General features: G+C 41.6%; 1 protein-coding gene across 4 annotated transcripts; it reads right to left on the bottom strand.

Moving 5' to 3' along the window:
• fbxo11b (F-box protein 11b) lies at positions 1-13,424 on the bottom strand. Of its 4 annotated transcripts, none has more exons than XM_038735260.1 (22): positions 13,097-13,424; positions 11,743-11,906; positions 11,440-11,521; positions 11,069-11,213; positions 10,832-10,961; positions 9,703-9,786; positions 9,317-9,449; positions 9,053-9,159; positions 7,767-7,878; positions 6,312-6,418; positions 6,066-6,203; positions 5,028-5,245; positions 4,593-4,773; positions 4,313-4,435; positions 3,550-3,635; positions 3,331-3,407; positions 3,102-3,245; positions 2,739-2,849; positions 2,503-2,610; positions 2,289-2,397; positions 1,713-1,811; positions 1-1,497 (listed from the first exon to the last, which is right to left on the bottom strand). In XM_038735260.1, the coding sequence occupies exons 1-22, from the start codon at positions 13,182-13,184 to the stop codon at positions 1,368-1,370; spliced, it is 2,676 nt and encodes an 891-aa protein (XP_038591188.1). In that variant the 5' UTR covers positions 13,185-13,424; the 3' UTR covers positions 1-1,367. The 4 variants fall into 4 exon arrangements, with proteins under 4 accessions (XP_038591188.1, XP_038591189.1, XP_038591190.1 ...); XM_038735261.1 differs by having other exon boundaries at positions 11,069-11,210; XM_038735262.1 differs by having other exon boundaries at positions 11,461-11,521.
• Positions 13,425-13,807: the final 383 nt, after the last annotated feature.

The raw sequence follows: 13,807 nt of genomic DNA, 5'->3' as shown, positions 1-13,807 counted from the left end.
TCTGATCTAATAAAGTTTTATTTTCTTAGAAATGGCCAGTTTCCTGTTTTCTTTTTGTCTTTCTAAGAAAGTATACCCCTTTTTGAATTCCAACTAGCATCTACATAATGGTTATTGAATACTTCACAATATATTAAGTCTAGATGTTATGGTACATGCATACGATTCAGGCTGCATGAGGAGCCACAGTCACCACGATACACGGGGGGGGGGGGGGGGGGGGGACTTGGGGAGGCTGCAGAATGACTCTTCAGTTCCAGTTCAAAAGGAGCTCTGACACTTCCTATTGAAACCCTCTCCACAAAACACTGACTGCATCAACTTATAAACATATACACACACCCCCACACACACACCCCCACACACAACTTTCACTGTACACAACACACACATACACACTCACTCACATACACACCTTTATACAACTGTGGAGCCCCTCCACCTGCCGTTTAAGCTAATATACTGGAGAGGGTTTGTAGTGTTTAAACGAGATTCTCTTTCACAGAAAGAACTTCACCACTGGGACGTTTGAGTTTCTGCGGTTTGCCCGGGTGTCAGGGTGGGAGAAGGGACGCTAACCAAAGAAAAATATAATAATTATAATATATAATAAAATAAAAGACATTCAAATACAGTCAGCTTTTTGCTTGAAAATACAAAACTACATGAGAAAGCATTGAAATAAAATCCATTGATCAGAACATTTAAAAAAAAAAAAAAAAAAATTAATAATAATAAAGCCCAAGTGCTCCATCACACACACAATCTTGCTCTTTATCCACTCATAAGAGAGCAACATCCGCCCATCCGTTGCCTAGTTACAACTGGCTGGGCAGCCAATGGGGAAGGCAGCTGCGAGGAAGCAGGAAGCCTCTTTTGAGAGCAGTTCTTAAAGAGGAAGAAGAAGAAGAGGGCCGGGAGCCGAGGATTAACACCTGGGGAGGGTGGGGTGGCCTTCATTCGCTGTCAAAAGGGTGCGGGCCTCAAAAGCTCCTCTGCAGCCCTTCTCTTCCCATTTTCTCCTTGTCTACAGACTGCAATAAGAAATACTCAAGTGAGGAATCTCTTGTGGCCGTTCTGTCAAGTCTACACTCAGCTCCACTGCTCTCTCTAGTGGAGTCTACCTTCGCTGCAGCGTGTCTGACTGCAGCGAGAAGGAAGCTGCTTCCTCTGCAGCCTCTTTCACCTCGAGCCCGTCTGAGAGCGCCGCAATCACAGAGTCTCTCTGGGTCCTTATGGCTGCATGGGGGATGTGTGTATGCAACTGCGTGTGTGTGTTTGTGTGTTTGTGTGTGTGTATATATGCATGGCTGTGTGCAATGTAATGTGTTTATATGCTTATGTGAGTGTAATTAGACAGGATGCCTTCAGTTATGTTGCAGCGTGTTGGATTCAATGGGCGGCGCTGAGTCATACAGAGTGTCTGTGTCGTGTGTGGGCTCTCCGGCCAGTGTGCACGGGTTGGACAACGTCCCCGCTCCGCAGTCACAGAAAAACCTAGAGGGAACAGATAGCAGGGATTATGAACAAGTGTCCTTAAATAAGTGACAGAAAATGTTCAAATACCCTTTAAGACAGTTAAACTACAGAGTGGCTGATCTGCAAATGGCATTTTTCAAGCTGAAAATATTTTCATTGCCCCCCCGCAAGTAAAAAATGAAAACAATTGGTCATCCGAAGTAAATGTAAGAAAGGAACCGAAACTGCCTTACCGATCGTGCCGTATAAACTCTACATCGTGCCCTTGGTGGCATTTTTTGATGCAGTTTACACAGATGGCATTCCTATCTGTTGTATTACAGGTGTGACATCTAGGAGAGAGACAAGACAAATTTGACGTTTTCATTTACGTAAAACAATGAGGCATTTAACCATTTCTTAAATTAAAGGTTTCTTACATGTAGGGCAGTAAATTAACAATTATTTTCAGTATCAATAAATCTGCCGATTATTTTCTTGATTGATCTTAATTGGTTAATTGTTTGGTCTACAAAATGTCAGAAAACTTTGATAAATGACCGTCACAATTTCCAAGGTGTAGCTATCAGAACCTTTTGATACATACAAGGTGACGTCTTCAAACTTCTTGTTTTGTTTGACTGACTCTATTTAATATTTATCAACTGTTACATAAGACAAAGAAAAGCAATGCTGACAAGGGGAAGCTGGAACTAGGCAATATTTAGGGCAATCAAAATAGATTACATTCATTTTGTGTCAATAGACTAAACATTTCAGCTCTATTTAAACGTAACATCATTCTGAAACTTTTATCTGACGCAGTTTACCTGTAGAAGTCGTGCATGGGGTAACTGGTGTAGCTGGAGATCTTGTAGAGACACTGTCCTCGGCTAACTGCCTTCTCAATGGCATCCTGGTTATTCAGAATCTTGTTATCTGAGAGAAGAAGGATAGAAAGTGAAGAGGGGAGTGCGATTACAAAGCAGATAAAACCATCTTGTAACCATGCAAAGCTTTAATTTCCACCAAGCAGCAGTTTACCTTTCATGGTGACATTGACTCCAGAGGCCAGAAACAGACCTCCAAAGCGATTGTTGAAGATCTGGTTGCCCTCCAACGTGGCTGTGGCATGGTTAGTGATTTCAATACCTGGTGGAAAAAAAATAATCAGCACCAAAACGAGATATACACTGGAGATGTTATATGTGCTCATATGGAGTTGATTTAAAAAAATAAAATAAATAAATTAAAATTAAAATTAAAAAAACAATACTAACCTGCGGCGAAGCCGTCAAAAATGCGGTTCTTGCGGAGTATCGGATGGCTGTTAGTACTGATCAGCACGCCAGCCTGAGCGTTCCTGAAGATGTCGTTCTCTTCCAGCAGACCTGCAGAGAAAAAGGCTTTATACTTCAAGCTGTAGATATACACAAGCTAAATTACAAGGAACAAACATCAAGGTTACTTCGATGCCCTAATTCTACTATGTGAAGCTAAATGCTCACATTCTATAGTCGGCTGATTGCACTATTAAGTTTCAGACATATCTACCAAACAGGAAGAACATTTCAGAAGCTATGTGCTGTTTTCTACATTATCTGGCTGTTTAGTTGAAGACGTTATAGATTGTGTTAAAGTACCTCTGCCTCCATTGAAGATGCAGATGCCTCCATCTCTGCCGTCATGAATCTTATTTCGTCTCAGCGTGGGGTTGCTGTCCGTCTTGATCCACACCCCGGCCATGGCGTTATCGAAGATCTCATTGTCCTCGATGAAACCCAGACCTGTTATATTAAACAGCGGAGTTAGGCGTACGAGTGCACACAAATTACGTGTGTGACAAACAGAGTGGCAGTGAGAAACACAGACCTGAGTTGTAGACTAAAATCCCTCCATTCTGGCCGCCCCATATCTTGTTGCGCCTGATCTTTGGGTTGCTCCCCGTCCTGTCAAGAGTAATTTGAATTAAAAGAAAAATCTGGAACATGCTAAGCCTTTTATGGAGAATAATCTTGTTTAAAAAGTTCTTATGTTTAAATATACAGTACACATACAGTGAATATACTGCTGAAAGGGAGTAATCTATACCTGATTTGCACACCAGAGTACATGTGATTGTAGATGTCATTGTCTTCCAACACACCGTGCCCATTGTCATAGAAATACACGCCAACCTAAATAAAAAATTTAAACAAAAAAATAGATCACAACACTGAATAAACATAAGAAAAGATCAGATAAGCAGACAGTAGTAGAAGTAAATGTTCTGTGAAATGCACAAACTGAAGACTGCTGGAGTATTAGTGCAATTATTGTTTTATGTATTCTCACATTAGATATTTGGAAATATGTGATGCAATGTTTACCCCTCTGGGAATCAATAAAGGCTCATCTTATCAAATTCGCTTTATCTTATCTTACCTTACATTTACATAAATGGAGCAGCTGAGTAATCATACTCAGTGTATTTCAATGGCTAAAATAAACACCCTCAGTCTCCCTGTTGCCAAGAATAACAGAATATTCCTGTTCACTCACAAAAAGTAAGTAAATGTGCATGCTGCAGTACAACTTCTGTGTCTATCCAAGTACATCTGGCATCTTACTTGTGCTCCCCTAACTATGATTATCCGTCGAACTATAGCCAGATTTCTTCAGAAACTGAGATTTACAAATTAAACGTTTGAATGGCTTCAATTATTCATTTTTTTAATACTTCCAACTACAGTACTGTTATCACGTCAATCAAAATGTTACAGCTGTTTATCATTTCACATGAAATTTTTCTATTTATTTTTTCCCCCTTTCGTTTCTTATGGCTGATGTTGGACAGTGTTTATGTTCACTTCACCTGTTTGCCACTGTGGATGCGGTTCTTGCGAAGGACAGGAGTGCTCCCTGTGGTCACCCAGACTCCAGCCAGTGTGTTGCTGTAAACCTCGTTCTCCTCAATCACCCCCTGGCCTTTCTCATGCTGAAACACAAAAACAGGAGCAGCTGTCAAAATCTTCTAACTGGGGCCATTTAAGCTTTTATTGAAAGCTGGAAAACGATCTGTACTTGCTGGAAAAGTGTTACATTTTACCATACAGAAATGTCATATCTGCTGGTAAATTGAAGAGTGTATTTACCACATAGATGCCCCCATGCTGCCCGTCGTGGATCTTGTTGTGCCGTACAATGGGGCAGCTGTTGGTTCGGATCTGGATTCCCGCCAAGGCATTGCCATAGATATCGTTACTCTCTATCAAACCCCGTCCATCTCCGAAAATGTACACCCCTCCTTGGTTACCGTTGAATATAGCATTTCCCCTGGAAACAAAAATGTAAAAACAGTCACAATCTGGGAATAAACTCACATGGACAAAACAATGGTGCAATCAAATTACCGACACAGCCATCCCATGTATATTCTTGATGCTCCATATCAATATCAGCCATGTTGAATTTTACATATTTAGCTGTCTCCATTAAAATGTTGAGCACCCAACCACTACTCCACTAGCCTGTGTCCCTTTATAGGTTTCCTACAAGTGCCGCCCCGTGTGGAGTGTGTGTGTCCTCACCGTATCGTCGGGTCACTGTTGGACGTAATCCACACCCCGGCGAAATTATTGGCATAGATTTTATTCTCTATAAACTGTCCCCGCCCCTTCTCATGGACGTAGATGCCTCCTGTTTGTCCGTGATGGATCTCACAACGCACCACTGTGGGGTTTGCGTAGGCCTTCACCTCGAAGCCTGCTATACGGTTCCGGTGGATGTTACAGTTCTCAAAGTAACCCTGGAACACGGAGATGACAAATTAGTCTGTGTGATAGATATTGTGATATCGCACAGCTCTATTGTTTACAATTATGCTCTATCGTTATGTCACAAATTTCACACTTTCCTGTAGTATTTTGGTGAGGGAACAGCGCTATGCACTGCGGTGACGTTAATTTTACATTGGAATTCAACATCTAACCAGTGTCCAACGTAAAATAAAATATCCAAGTTGAAACTAACTTAACCGTGGCCCGTTCTGGTGTGACGGAGAAGAAGTTGTATCATTATAATGGACGTACCACACAACACTATCCAGCAGTGCCAGCTGTGATGTGCGCGTCAGTCAGGTAACGTTAAATGACTTGCCCACAGACATCCAGCTTACTTTACAGTTCAACAACACATGCTGCTGTGATGTTAGCTGTAGCAGCAGCAGAGCTGTGAGAGTCGCTGTCTGAGCTGCTGTGATGCACTGGGACCGTCTCCTCCTCGTGTGTTAGCTTTGCAGCAGCAAGTGGCGTCAGCTTGCTAATCCACAACCTACCTAACATTAGTTACATTACTTGCTGTGTCGTTGTTCACTATCATGGTATTTGTCATGGTGTTGGATTTCTCCCTTCTAAGTTCTCACTTACCCACCTTTACAATGCAGAGAAATATCTCGAGTTACAGTTGGAAATGCCATATTTCATTGAATTTACAAAAAATGTTCTATATTGGGACATGTATTGTTATTGGGATATGAAATGACCTATATTGGAATATGATTTTTTTTGCCATATCGCACAGCCCTAGTCTGTGATGTTCCTTCGAGTTAAGATTTGTGATGTATTTACCATGCCGTGATCAAAGGTGAACACTCCAACATCTCGTCCGTGGTGGATGTGGTTACGCCTAATGATGGGATTACCGTGGTTTTTCACCCAAATTCCTGCTAGCGCATTGTTGCTGATTTCATTGTCTTCATAAATGCCCTGAAACAGACAAGACTCTTGAGTAAGAAGCAACATTTGTGTCTGTATGTTTGTGCATTTATGGAACACCATTAGTGTTAATACTGAAGGGGGGAAAGTCAATTTTACCTGCGCATGATCTGTAATGTACAGTCCTACATTCTCACAGTCACTGATGTTGCAGTGTTTGATGTTTGGACACGCTCCCTGGCCACTCACACACACAGCTGAACCCACTGAACACAGAAAAAAAAACAAACAAACAGAAATGTCACACTTACAGTAGGGCAGTGACGAATGATCACTTCCATTATCAATTGACACTTTGCTAAGCCCCACCCCCATTAGTTACTGTTGCTAAGTCTGACAAACTGTTGGCGCTGCCACTGTCTATTACTGCACTCCCTGGTGAAATGTTGTCAAATTTGTTGGAAAAAGCGATCTCAGAAAGAAGCAGACAGTTTTGCAGATGCATAATATATTTGAAGGTTGTATTCAGGCTGTCAAACCATCTCTCTGGGTAGCAACTGTAACTAGTGCCCCAGGAACGGTGTTTGAACATATCTTAAAAATAAATACAGACACACAAAAAAAAGAAGCTAGAATACAACTCTTTTTGCATGATAGTCAGTGGAACGCATCCATGAAAGTGTCGGACCACAGTTAGAGCAAGCCCTATACTACGCTGTGATTGGCCAGCTGTGTATTTGGGGTGTGGCTTAGTAAAGGCTCATTTGATTAACAAAAAACCCTTAAGTTGTTTTGTAGTTCTCTCATATTTTTGTGCTTATCATCTCTGTCCTTTCTCTGTTGCCGGAGCCGTAGACTCTGGATCTATGATTGCAAGCCACTTTCTACCACCATGTTCCTGCTCGACACCTGCTGCCCGATCATCGTAATTTTTTAATTGATATTTGAATTATCACTACCGTTGCTATTATTTTACATCTAAATTTGGAACTTTTAGCATTGTGCTACTGTATGTTCTCTTTTCTGCCGCTCATATCTAAACAAAAGCAAGACATTCTTCCATTTGAGAAGCTTTTTTATGAAGACAAAAATCATTATCAGAATTGTCAGATAAATTTTTTGCTGACTGACAGAATATTTTATTCTTGCTGCCTAAATCTAATATACACACACACACACACACACACACACACGTTTGACTAGAGTTGTCTGGAATCGTTTTGAAAGAAAACCAAACCAAAAACCCCCCCCCCCCCAACCTATTTTTAAATTTAAAATACACATTATTTGCATTTACTGGCTAGAAAACCAGCACTGCTGGGCAACACTGTACTTGCTAACAAAACATATCAAAGGTTCCGATTGGTACAAGTAGATTCCACACACTACAATTCCCCAAGACATACGATTAGTGCCGTCTTTTATAACAGTTTAGAGCCAAAGCACACAAACACCCTTTTGTAATTTTATGTAAAATAACACAAGAGCCCTGCAGTAAATGCTACTTTTGTGAAATGTTCCATCTGTAAATGAGGTGCACATTCACTTGTTTTGTTTTTTTGGGGGGGGTGTTCATGCTGTCGTGTCTTCCCCAAGTAACAAGAAGTGTGTTACCTGTGCATGTGGAGCGGATGATGCAGTGGTCGATGTTGGGGCTGCAGTTGACTGTGATCTCCAGACAGTGGTGGGCGTTATGGTGCTGCGCTGACTTATCATCAGGATTAAACTGAGGAGAGAGGAGCAGCAGAAGTCAGACAGTGGCAGCACAAAGCTTTTTTTCCTTCACCCACCACATTATCCACACCGGACTCTCCCTACTGGCATTAGTGCCACTAATAGTGGTAGCTGATAACAGGATATAATCAGGAAACTGTCTTATTTTGTCTCATATCTTTTTTTAACTGGTTAATTTGCAACAGATGGGAAAACCTACAATCAATGAATAAAATTATCTCATAACTTACAAAATGTTACAGCTCTTTAACTTTACACACAACACTACCCAGACAACCAACATAGGTAATTTTGATCTTTGACCACTTTCAGTCCAAACATAAACCAAATCTATGTGTGTAACTGGCATTGTATGACAGTGAGTTCAACTCAATTGCATAAATGAGTCTGATTACATCCACATGTCTACCTCCTGAGCTCTTTAATATGGCACACGGTTCATATTATAACCTTCTAGCTTACATTTAAAATAAATATCAGCTGAGCAGCAAACCAATCTCAAATGGGTAAATTCGAGATTACAAAACAAAACAAAGCAGCTTAGAGCTGTACCAATATCAGGCCATAACCTTCTATACAGCAGAACAACGCTTATAGCTTGGTCCCCAAAACTGCAGAGACAAATTTGGTTTTGTTATCAGGGGGCCCCATGTTTGTTGTTTGACTCGTGTGTGGCTCTTGCTTAATTACAGCGAATAAATAATAGAGTGTAAGCTAGACTTTCAACACTGTGACTAATAGGGCAGAACTAAATATCTGATTGCGATTATTTTGACAGAAGGTATGATATTTATTCTCATTTTCATTGAAAAACATATTTTAATCATGTGGTTTTTGCAAGGATCTGTTCCAAACAAAGATGTTTTCTTAAGTCTGTGGAATATGATGTGCAGTCAAGGACATGCGACATGACAATATTTAATTTAAAATTATATTCGACACACATTTTGCCCATAAAAAATACTGCACCTCCTGTGATTTGACAATGGCAGTAGGCCATACTGCGATTTCAAAAAGATTTTGCTTAATTGTTCAGCCCTAGTGACTTAGTAGTTTAACAGTGGAGCTCTGATGTTACTATGAAACAGTGTACTTAATATACAGCCATTCTTCAAGTTTGTTTGAAAAGACGTATGAATCAAGGTAACGGCAAGATCTGTGTTTACCTTTATGGTCATGTATCCCACGTAGGCATCCTCTGAGCCCTCCATGAACACAAATGTTGAGTCTCTAGTATTCTCTATCACCACCTTGTCTGCTACTTTACCAGGAGCTGAGGGGAAAGCAAAAAAAAACTCATTAACACCTTCATACATAAGGACATAAACGCAGCAGAGAGTGTATCCCATCTTAAGAGAGATATTGATTGCATGCGGCACAAGCATCAAGGTAATGTCTTAAGTACTTTTCAGTGAAGGCAATATGCTTACCTGCACCGATCATGGTAATAGGGGACTCTATATAAATCCACTCGTCTGTATAGATGCCAGAGTGGACGAAGATTAGACCGTCAAAGTGGGCCTCCTGTACTCCACCCAACGCATCCTCAATGGTGTCATAATACTGCAGGGGAAAAGGCACAAACACTTTCAGGCAGAATATACACACCTACAATTCATCAGACGGCAGTTTGGAAAAGCAAGGAGGTGTTTAACATTAGCTGTGCCATAAATATCAGTACCATGGCCAAAAAAGGAAATCGTGAAGGATTTGAAATTGAACAGAATTTATTATTAAAGGATAGCCTCTTGAGATGCATCATCTCATTTTCAAGGGGTTACTATCATTTCTTATTAGCTATGAAGATTTGACTTACCAGCATATTCTCTCTGCCTTTGTATCTGCCAGGGTTACTGTAGAAATGCTCAGCAAAGCCCGGTTTTACATGAGCACCTTTGTACTGCAACACAGAAAACAAAGTCAAAATACAGAGCTTGTGGTGCGTCCTGGTGGCCTGATTGTTAAGCAGACTCTCTTTTTCTCTACACGTTTCCTGTCTCTCTCTACCAGCTGTCAAGTAAAGGCAAATTTGCTGGTGAGTGAAGTATTGCAAAAACGTTTGACTGAAAAATATAGTTCTTCTAGATATTAAAGTAAGGATTTTCAAAGAAAACCGAGCTACAAAAAGAAGGTGCCATAAAAAGTGGTACAGTCTGTGTGCATCAGTAGTTCTCAGAAAACAAAACAAAGCAATGTTTAATTGTGACCCCTCCTGGCCCGTTGCATGTCTACTGGTTGCGAACTTGCATGTCAACCACAGAGTGACCCCCCCTCAAAAGAGGTACAATTATCCAACAAGCCACTTAAAAAAATAGCAAAAGTCTGAAAAAACATGATATTTCTGGTTTCTCTCCTAACCATCTTTTGACCCAAAACCCAAATTAGGAACCACTGGTGTCCATAAATATATGCATCCCACAAATGCAGAGGTACAAGATAACAATACATTATTTAATTTTTAGACATCACAATTTCAAGCCTTTAAAAGTAAGGAATCAAACTCCTACAAAAACTTAAGAGTCAAGTGATCACTACATAAAAACAAACTGCAATTAAGGTTTTGTTTTCACTTTGAATTTTACTACTACATTATAATTACTATAGCAAACATGTTAAGTCTCCCACTAGGCTGAGGACCTTAGACAATAATAACATAATTAGATAATGAGATTAACTCCACACAAAGGAATTATATGCACACTATTGTTGACATACCCTTAGAACATTGCAATCAGATGTACATAAATTAAAGTATCTGCCTGTGGAGGAAGTGAACGCATTAATTGTGATATGGAACTTCAGAAATTCTGTATATGCGGTAAAAAAAAAAAAAAAAAGTTTGAGAAGAGTTCTGACAGCTACTGGCCATAAGTGGTTGACCACCCACCCCTAAAAAAATCTTGCTAAAAACAGCGACACACAGAAAACTATGAGGGCAGACTTACCAGCTGTTGGAAGCTCTCCTTCCAGGGGTTTGGGTGTTCATGCTCTTCAGGGCTGACCTGGTAGAACCTGCCTGGCTCTGGGTGCATCATGGGACGTGTGTACTCAAACACCTCCATGTATAGGCGCTTCCTAGAATATGAAATACCACATAAAATGAATTTCAGTTGTCTGCCTTTTAATGGCCGTGATATTCAAAACGGGAACAGACAAGTGTCCATCTCTTCAGCAGCACTGACCATAGGATGGGGTCGTTGGCTAGCTGGCTGAATCTCTTGCAGACACATGCTGCCTGACAGAGGTCCTGTTCCAGTAAGTAGGAGAAGATCTTCAAAACAACCTCATCAGGAAGTTTCTGCTGCAGATATTGCTCTGCTGGGGCTGCTAAAAACACACAGACACAAACACACTGTAAGCTTCGGGAAAGATTCTTTTCACTCCAAGCACATTAAACTACAGAGTGATGCTATTTAAGAGATAAAGATAAAAAAACAAGATATACCAGCACACACAAAAAAGAAATCAATAAAAGATAGAAAAAAAAAAAAAAAAAAAAAAAAAAAAAAGGCTAACACTCTCCTTTCCCCAGTTGCGGAGATTAAACACACACCTGGCAGGTCGTGGCTCTTACCGGACACTCGTGCCCGCTTGGCTCGATGGCCAAAGGCCTCTGTTGATGAAGTGGAAGCTCCCTGTAAAAGAGGGGAAATAGGATATTAACTCCATGCCAACATTCAAGCACTAAGTAATCAACTTGGAAATTTACAGCTCCATCTCAAAATCATTGTTTCTTCATGAGGAGGACATAATCAATCCAAAATATTCTCTCATTCACACACTCCAGTCTGTAGGGATGCACATTGCAATCAATGAATACATGAAGAAATGCACTCATGAAATGTTTCAGTCTAACCTCCATTGGGCCCTTGCTGGGGCAGGCAGAGGCGGTGGCAGAGGCAGCAGCGGTTCTCTTGGGAAGCAGGGTCTTGCGTCGAAGCTGGTAGGGACTGTTCTGAGCTCCTGGACCGGACTCCTCAATAGCCATCTCTGCTGCAGCTGCTGCAGGAGCCTCTTCATCTGGACAGAAAGGCAAACAGATTTCCTATTACATACACCATGTTCTAAACAGGCATTTCAATGCACAGAGCTGCAGTATAGAACAAGGCTGTGCAATAAATATAAATGAATGTGTATTTATGGGTCAGCCCAATCATCTCTCTCTCTATTATACAATTAAAATGTATCCAGTGATTGCAGCAAACACTTGACACTCCTCACCATTAATGACACAATGGTGTGAATTCAGCTCACATGCAGTATTCACACTGCGCAGGCTAACAGACATGGTAATACTTGGTATAGCAGACAAAGGTTAGTGATTGATAATGGCAGATGCACCCCCTGCAGCCACAGTACCAGTCTTTCATGTCTAGTCATTTCCAAATGGTATCGGGCAGTATGTTTATGTCTCTGCGTCCCGTATGAGCAGAATCACACTCATATTTTATGCTGCTGTCAAATAAAGGGCCGCAGATGAAGACAATCATACGTGCGGCTAATGGCTAAAAACTGAACTGCGTAGCTGGCAAATCCGCGGTGTAAACAAATCGAGCTACGGCTAGCGAACAAGGAAGGGGATATAGGTTCACTCTGCTGGCTACATTTGCGTTAAACTACAGCTCCGAGCACAGAAAATTGACATGTGAATTCATCCAAATCACACCGTATCATCTATCACAGCTGATCTGTGTGGCCTCTTTAAGCTAGGGCCAGCTAGCTATCATTACCCCCATTCGCTGCTAATGTTTTTGTTAACGTTACACCCCAAAAATGGCAGTCCAAAGACGCCGCAGATTTACACCCTCGGAATCGGTAGTGACAGCTGGGAATGCAACAACTGAGCAGACGCGCAGATTGTGGCTCTTGCGTGTGAAGTCGATCCCTTTGCCTCAAGCGGAGGTTACGGGAAAAAGAGCTTTTAATGTTGACCGTGTAGCTACATACGCATCACGTTATGCGAACACAACCCCCAACATCCACATAACCTGGAAGGCTAGCTAGCGGTGTTAGCTAGCCCCAATCACTCAAGCCAAACAAAGCGCGGCCTGGCCTAAACCACAGAGCGAGAAGCCTCGGCTTTTCCTGCTGAACCCGCCGTCTCTAGAGGGAGAGAACAGGCCAGTAGCAGAAACTGAGGGATATGTGAAGACAATGATCACCTGACACGGCTTCGTCTTATATTATTAGCTGACCGTGGACTAGCTTACCTCTCTCCCCGTTGTTCCGTTCGGGCTGCACCGGGCGCGGCCTCGACACTCGCCTGGGTCTCCTGTTGGTGGCTCTGACGGAGTTCATCTGGGGAGTTGGTTGTTGGAAAATAGACTGTTATCCTCGACCGCCGGATTCTAATTTTAGCCCTCGACCCAAACTACCACCCGGACAGCCTTTTTTCCCAGATACACCCAAACAATTGCGATCAAAAACCCGCTGGTATTTGGGGTGTAATCGCTTTTTTTCCCTCCTCCGTGGTGTTACAGCTCCCCCCGTCTCGCTGCTCGGTGCCAGCTCCGTCTCAGTCTGTAGCAGGAGGAGCCATTAACCCACACGGGAAACAATCGCGAGAAAAAAAGAGCTGGGTGTCCGTTTGACCAATCAGGTTTGGTGTTTTATTATCTCCTCCTGCAGCGGCCAATCAGGAGCTTCGTATTAGACGACTTGACAAACCTTTCTGTTGGGGTTCGGGATCGGTCAAGCAGCGATTTGATCAGTGTATAAGCACATCAATGGACCCCACAGTCATCAAAATAATACACATTTTGCAGCCCTGCTGTAATACATAAAGACTGAGCTACATGTTAGTGTATTTTGTAATAGTGTGGCACATTAACAAGGGATATAAACCAGCAACACTATCACTCTATTATTAACAAAAAGCAAAACCTTGAATCTAATTATCTTCTTAACTAATTGAATAGATT

Source organism: Micropterus salmoides, unplaced genomic scaffold (assembly GCF_014851395.1).
Source record: "Micropterus salmoides isolate LMB-PRFRI ecotype aquatic unplaced genomic scaffold, ASM1485139v1 Ms_hic_scaffold_21, whole genome shotgun sequence".
NCBI lineage: Eukaryota > Metazoa > Chordata > Actinopteri > Centrarchiformes > Centrarchidae > Micropterus > Micropterus salmoides.
This window is presented reverse-complemented; position numbering and strand designations above follow the sequence as displayed.